This window comes from Triticum aestivum, chromosome 7B (genome assembly GCF_018294505.1).
Source record: "Triticum aestivum cultivar Chinese Spring chromosome 7B, IWGSC CS RefSeq v2.1, whole genome shotgun sequence".
NCBI classification, from domain to species: domain Eukaryota; kingdom Viridiplantae; phylum Streptophyta; class Magnoliopsida; order Poales; family Poaceae; genus Triticum; species Triticum aestivum.
Genome location: NC_057813.1, coordinates 156,155,789 through 156,162,746, shown reverse-complemented (window position 1 = coordinate 156,162,746; position 6,958 = coordinate 156,155,789). Strand labels below are relative to the sequence as shown.

At 46.3% G+C, this 6,958-nt stretch overlaps 1 protein-coding gene across 3 annotated transcripts; it reads right to left on the bottom strand.

The window, feature by feature from the left end:
* Window positions 1–1,795: 1,795 nt before the first annotated feature.
* On the bottom strand, window positions 1,796–6,748 carry LOC123156717 (uncharacterized). Of its 3 annotated transcripts, XM_044574880.1 has the most exons (7): window positions 6,074–6,747; window positions 4,626–4,702; window positions 4,446–4,502; window positions 4,255–4,295; window positions 3,993–4,126; window positions 3,120–3,343; window positions 1,796–2,250 (listed from the first exon to the last, which is right to left on the bottom strand). In XM_044574880.1, exons 1-7 carry the CDS (start codon window positions 6,205–6,207, stop codon window positions 2,141–2,143), a joined length of 777 nt encoding a protein of 258 aa, XP_044430815.1. In that variant the 5' UTR covers window positions 6,208–6,747; the 3' UTR covers window positions 1,796–2,140. The 3 variants fall into 3 exon arrangements, 2 of the variants coding, with proteins under 2 accessions (XP_044430815.1, XP_044430814.1); XM_044574879.1 differs by having other exon boundaries at window positions 4,446–4,702; window positions 6,074–6,748; XR_006478333.1 differs by having other exon boundaries at window positions 3,120–4,126; window positions 4,446–4,745; window positions 6,074–6,748.
* Between the last annotated feature and the right edge of the window lie 210 nt (window positions 6,749–6,958).

Genomic DNA, 6,958 nt, shown 5'->3' with positions numbered 1-6,958 from the left:
ACGTACACGTTCGCGACCAGAATGACAACACTACGTATGCTTCGACCAGGTGGGTCCCGACTGTCAGGCACTTCCTTGCATGCGAAGATGTAGCTGGTGGGTCCCAGCAGTCAGGGGGGCGAATCATTTTTTTTGCCCAGACGCACTTCCTTGCGTGCGAAGATGTAGCTGGTGGACCCCAGCAGTCATGGGGGAAACGTTTTTCGTGAAATATGATCGCCCGTCCGGTGGGTCCCTGCTGTCAGGTGGAGGAATAATTATTTTGTGCGTAATAAGGAGGCAGTTCCTTGCGGCCGCCATGGACCCAGCTATCAACCTCTCCATGTACAGTGCTCTTCCGATGGAAGTCATTCCTTGACCACGTTGACCATGCCGCGCGGAGAGCACCAGGGTGGTGGATGACAACGACGCATAGGAAGGGGACGACGCGGAGCCGGGGAAGACGCGGCAGTGGAAGCCCGCACGGAGAGGAGTACGAGGGTTCACTGGTTCGGGTGCGGTGTGAGGCTGCCGTCGCTGCAGGGCTTGGCCAGTGGTGGGAATAGTAGGGGTGATGAGGCCTCCGCTGCAGCACAGCCAACCACTGGAGGCAGGAGCATGCGGCAAGACCGGCGCTGCTTTGGGCGGCTGGAGCAAGAAGACCATAGGTTGAAGAAGCACTACGGCCGTCGGATGGACATCGTACGGTCACTGGATCTAGAATCGTTCATATTGACTAAGTTGACAAAGCCCTCCGTCCCCGTCAACTTAGTAGGCCCACGAGTCAGCCTCCCACCAAGGTGGGTCCCAGCCAGCAGGGGGAGTATTCTTTTTTTGTGCGTAATAAGGAGGCACTTCTGGTGTGTCCAAGCTGACAGCGGTGGAAACATTTTTTTCACGAAATATGGTGGGTCCAAAAGTCAGCCACCAAATCTGCCGGGTCCTAGCTGTCATCAGAAGGAATAGTTTTTTCGCATAACAAGGAGGCACTTCCTTCCGTGCGAAGATACAGCCGGTGGGTCCCAGCTGCCAGGGGAAGGAAACAGCTTAATAAGGAGGAACTTTCCTTGCGTGCGACCATGGACCTCATGGGTCCCAGCCGTTAGGCTCTCACGTACAGTCCTCTTCTGATGACTCCCGTTTGTTGACCACGCAGCGCCAAGCGAAGCGAGGCGGTGGACGACGGCGAGGCCCCAGACTGGAATGACCCGGAGATGGGGAAGACGCGGCAGTCGCGTCACAGACTAAAGAGGAGTGGGAAACTTGGCTGGTTCAGGTGCCACTACAAGAAATAAGTCAACTTTTGACCTTGACTATTGGTCACTAAAAGGTCATTGTTTTTCATTTGCGACCTTTTTGTGACCAAAACAGAAGGTCGTTGAACCCATGACCTTTTGTTTTGGTCACTGGCTGTCTGCCCAGGCCACATCGGATTCGACGTGGCAATCTGACGTGGCAAAATTGCAACCAATTGAAAAGGTCGTTGATAAGATTCAGCCCGGTCCGATTAGGTGTTTTATATGGGCCGAGCCCAACAATTCAGCCTTTCTATATTTTTTCCTATTAATTTCAGCATGGGCCATACCCCACAATTCAGCCTTTTTGGTAGGTCCTTCCATACTAGGGGGCCTCGGCCTTTTTTGCAGTATATTTCTTTTTTATTTTCTAAGGTTTTTTTGTTTCACTTTTTAAACAGTCCAATGCTTGTTGGTTTGTGGCCTTTTCCATCCCAATTATTTGTCCAATATTAGATCTTAGATTATGAAAGAAATGTTTGGACAAAATTGTTTCATATTCAAATCAGCAAAACTCCATGTCGAATTCAAATCATCCATCATATCACATCACATAACACATCTCCTAGGTTTACATAACACAACAAAATCATCTTAGAAATACATTTACACAGGAATATAGCAGGAACAGAGGGAATATCTGCTACTATCCTAACATGTACGTATATGCTTGTGCTTGCTTGACCGGCACATGCATCACTGTAGCAGCCAAGCAAGTAGGAATCTTTGACGTCTACTCACAGCTTTCCTCGCACCAAAAAAAGAGTCAAAACAAAAAATATTAGACCATAATATGACACCAGACCACAGATAAGAGAAAAGATAAATGCTGGGAGTACATCAAAAGTCCCAGAAATTCACATCTCCTAAGGAGCATAAGCAGGGATAAGAGAGCATGCATGCATGCCTAGATCCTGCATGTCTTCTTCCAACTTCGACCTAGAGCTCACATCGAAACATGAATGAAGGAAATCATCTGCATGTTGCAAAACAAAATGGTTATGAACTCAGCAGTACATACCAAAACACCACATTAAACTTGTACACCAGTACATACCAAAATACTACATTAACTTGTTCAGGAGTGCATACCAAAATACTATAGTAAACTTGTACAGCAGTACTACCGAAATGCTCTGCATTAAACTTGTGCAACAGTACATACTAATTTGAGCATTCTATACTTGTGTAGTTAGATCTAATCTACTAGTCTACAAGGTTGGGGGAATAATCAGATAGTTGTATTAGATATCTCCTTCAGGTTTTCTAAAAGATTCGGTATAAATGAACTGAATGTTTCTTTGTTTTCAGACCAGCTGAACATATTCAACTTGTCAAGAAAAATGAAGAAATGTGAAGGTGAAACTATGTAACCGCAAATTTAAACTACTTAACTCATTTTGCACGAACACTAGGAACATATTAACTATTTTTTAAAAGAGTTCTGCTGGTCAATATACTGATCCCTTGGGCCTTGTGTGAAGTGGAGAGCATATACCACATGGTTCATTGCAATCACAACAAGTAAGCAAGCACATCATCCATCCAGTCTAGTATTATGGAGATGTTAGCAAGCCACAAAAGCAACCAAAGCAATTGCAGGAAAGCTAATTACATCAACTTAAAAGATGTTCTACAACTCAAATTCCATTCCTTCTCTTCTTCCGTCTAACAGATTATCAACAAAGTGAATTGAACTATCAAAGACATAATGGTCCTACAGTTAAGCAGCCATGTTAAACTAAACCCGCAATTTAGTTGCCCACTCAACTGGCAAGTGACTAAGCTCGACACATCACTTACAGATAAACACTCAAGAGTATGATTAGAAGGGGAGAAACAAACCAGGCAAGACGGCGCAGGAGGGGAAGAGCTCCTGCAGCATGCCCTCGCGCTCCTCGACTAACTGCTCCGGGGTGAGCAGGCTAGCGAGGCCGCACTCGTCGATGAAGTTGTGCGCCAACTCGGTGGCCTTTTCACCCATCATATTGGCCTTGAGGGACCAGTTGAACACGTTGTCGTACCTAGCGAGATCTTCTCCTGAACCTCCATGTAGAACCCCTCCGTGTCTGCACCCGCCCACACCAAGCCATAGAATAAGGCAAGACAAGCAAACATGCTACTGATGCATGACAATATGTGTCAAATGAGTTTCTGCAAGAAGTTACTCCTAATGCTACTAATGCAAAACTACTCCTAATGGACTGCTATAGCTAATACTGCAAGAAGTTACAGCTAACTCCATGTACTACTGTCCAGGAGTATTCCAATTCATCTTTAAAAAAATGTTCAAGCACTGACTGAAAAAGGAATGCAAAGAGATGCAGTACCCAGCGGTACTCCAGTGGAGAGCATCCGCCCAAAAGAAAGCAAAGATAATGGCTGAAAAAAATACTCCAGTTTACACTCCTCTTTTAGCAGTACAAATTATAGCTAATGCAACATCATGGGAGCTGATGTCCAGGAGTATTTGCAAATGATATAGCATCATGGAGTAGGATAACATGTTTTATCAGTACAGGTTATAGAGTAAGCAAGCAAGCAAGCAATCATGGGAGCTAATGCTGCCAGTTAATATCAGCACATTACAAGACAAAAAGCATGGCATCAACAGAAGCATCAACAACATACTAACACCTAAACTGATACTAAATTGATGGAGTCCCATCCATCCATGAGAGAAGAAAATGCCTTTGGTTGATAAAGAGAAGAGAATACTTCCTCTTGCTGGGATCAAACCAGATGATACCAACCCATCCACCAATTTGTAGGTTGTGTGGCTCAAGGTCATGGTGCCGGACACCGCGTCCGTGGCAAAAAGCAACGCCCTTGCAAAGCTGGTACACCATGATCTACATGCACAATACCAGCAAGTTCACCAACAACGAATCAGTTAATCAAACGCCGTCGGCACATTCAAACAAACACCTTGCGTGCAAGATCTAGAAAATGAATGACAAACAAACGCACAATAACTTACCGACTCGCTCAAGCTCTTCCACCTCCCACCGGCTGCTTTGCCTACGTGGACAAAAAATTTACAGCGGAAGCAACTAATCAGCTCCGCCATGATGACCCAATATACAGCAGCTGGCAGATTAATTTCTACTGTGTACATGCTGGTGTATAAAGCAAATCGGGAGTGGGAATTAGTCTTTGTAAGAAACTTACAGCAGTGGCAGACTTGTTCTTGGGGTTCTTCTACTTGAACTCCTTGCGGAACTCCCCCTGATGGCAACCAATCAACAAAAGGCAGGTACAGAACAAGGGCCGTCCGGGAACCATGGAGAAACAACAACGGAAAAATAGAATCTGATGAAGGAAGCAAAGGAGGGGAAGGACGGGACGTACATGAAGATGAAGAAGGCCTCACCCATGTCCTTCTTGCCAGCAGCACCGCGCGTGAGGTGCACCTTGGCGCTCCCGACCTTCATGTACCGCCAAAAGACCCATTCAGAATTCAGATCACACCTACACACGGTGAACCATTCAAATTCGAACCAACTCAAAGCAGAGCAGGCCTTGTGAAATATTTGTTTCCTAGAGGAGATATTAGTTTTGAACCTCACAATGTACAAAGACCACACCTACACTCATTGATTTCAAATGTACAAACAAATCCATATCACTACACCTCACAAATTATACTTGCTAATTCCTGAACATTCTTTTCTTTCAAGGCAAGCCACATTGTATGCATGTAACCATGAGCCACATTGTATACAACCCACAAGATATTAGTTTTGAACATTTTGCTTCTCTACTCTACTATGCATGCAGTGCAGGTATGGTAGGTCAGGGCCACCTAGGTAGCTAAGCTCGACATTGCTTGGCTGAACAGAAAACAAGACGTTATGATTCAGCAGTGTACTTGATATTTGGCAAGTATGGTTTCATGTATACAAGTGAGGCACATCAATGTACAAGATAAATCATTTTATGCGAAGCCTGTTTTGCTAGCCATTTTGTGATCTACACAACAGTTACACACACAAACACACACACACACAAAGCAAGTGAAATGTGTACTGAAGCTGGGAATTTCCAACCCACCAGCCTGTGTTTTGGCCTTTCCTTTCGTTCTTTCAATTACTGTACTTTATTTTCCCTAAAGAAAAAGCATTGCCTTGTACCTCTTCAAGCATAGATGCAGAGAGAGACATTTCGCAAGTTGCGGTGTGTTTGGCATTTTGACATTGGAGACTATACCCACTGAACTACACTACATATTTAGGGTCAGTCGTGCAGAAGAAAAGAAAAGAAAAGGAAACAAAGTTAGACAAGCGAACATACAACACAGGAATCTGTACTACTGGTAGTAGCTAGTAAAACACCAGAGGCAAACATGTTAAGAGAACAACTGACAGTGGGTAGGCCAACTGAAACCTAGCTCACACATATTATGCAAGCGTGAGAATACTCGGGTATACTTAACTTGGGTTCAGTACACAGGTACAGTTTAAAAGCATATCAGATCAGGTATAAAATCATGCACCTGGGTTTAACTTATCAAGGTTTGTGGTCAACAGACAGGGAAAACATCTTGATTTCTAGGTATCAAATTGTCAGGACATCATCCGTATTACTTTGCAAAACCAGAATTAACAGGATAAACCAATCCACCATAAGATTAGACAAGCCATTTCATCGTCATAACAACTGATAACACTATGCAGATGCGACGGGAAATCAAGAAACACAGAACACCTAGGTGCTCTAGTGGCAAAAGGCAACGGCCAGGAACAGAATCGGATAATAGATCCTTGCATACAACTAAGAAACATGGTTGAGGTTCTCACGTTGTGGTCGAGGAACTTGAGGAGATTGAGCGGCACGGCGTGGTAGCGGTCATAGACGGGGCCGACGATGGCCTTGACGGTCCCCTCGACGTAGTCGACGCCGGGGCGGAGTGGGCCGGTGCCCTGCTTGGCATACGCGTATGCCACGGTGACCAGCAAGACAGCCTGCGCGGCCGCCTGCTACACGAACTCGAGCTACCTCAGCCTGGCCTCCCACTCCTTGGGCGTCCTATCCACCATCACATCCTCTTGCACGCGCACCAACAAACCACAAATCAGCACCAAATCAAGGAAGATGAAGAACTTTTTCGATCGAGTCAATTTCGCTGCTAGGGTTTCAAGGATTCGGTGGATGGATTTGGCAACGCGATCTTGTTCCCCATCACCGCCGCGGCGCCCCTATGCCTCCACTGAGAGGGTGGACACAGACGCACCCATCTCCACGGTGCAGCGGAGGATGGTGAGTCCGACGATGCGTGCAGTGGATGGGCACGGGAGAGGGTGGAGCAGCGGCGCTTGGGGGGTGTGGCTCGAGCCCCGCCGGAGGGAGGTGGCCGACGCACGCAAGAATGGAGACGGAGGTCGGGGCGGGAGGGCGAGTGGTTCTGACTTGGATTGGATCTGGGAGGGAGAAGGGGGCAGCGGTGGGATCTCAGTTAGGGTTTGGGTGGTTGGACTGCGGGTTGGGACCAGGAGTGAGAGGGTGAGGTGGGTGTGGGCCGCTGGATCTGTGAGTATCCGACGGTCTCTGATGCTTGATCCGCGTGAACATGTCCACGGACCAATCAGAAGGAAGTATAGGCTTTGATGATGTTCTGACCATGTAAATTGGTCTTAATCGATTAACAATAAGCAAAGAACTATGATTCAGCCAGATGATTTTGT

What these genes read in the sequence shown, in the direction of transcription:
- LOC123156717 (XM_044574879.1), bottom strand. Translation starts at nt 6,207, where the DNA reads ATGCCAAGCAGGGCACCGGCCCACTCCGCCCCGGCGTCGACTACGTCG. An exon ending in AGAACAAGTCTGCCACTGCT is followed by an intron (nt 4,296 to 4,445) that starts GTAAGTTTCTTA and finishes TTGTCCACGTAG; the next exon opens with GCAAAGCAGCCGGTGGGAGG. An exon ending in TTTGATCCCAGCAAGAGGAA is followed by an intron (nt 3,344 to 3,992) that starts GTATTCTCTTCT and finishes GGGCGGGTGCAG; the next exon opens with ACACGGAGGGGTTCTACATG.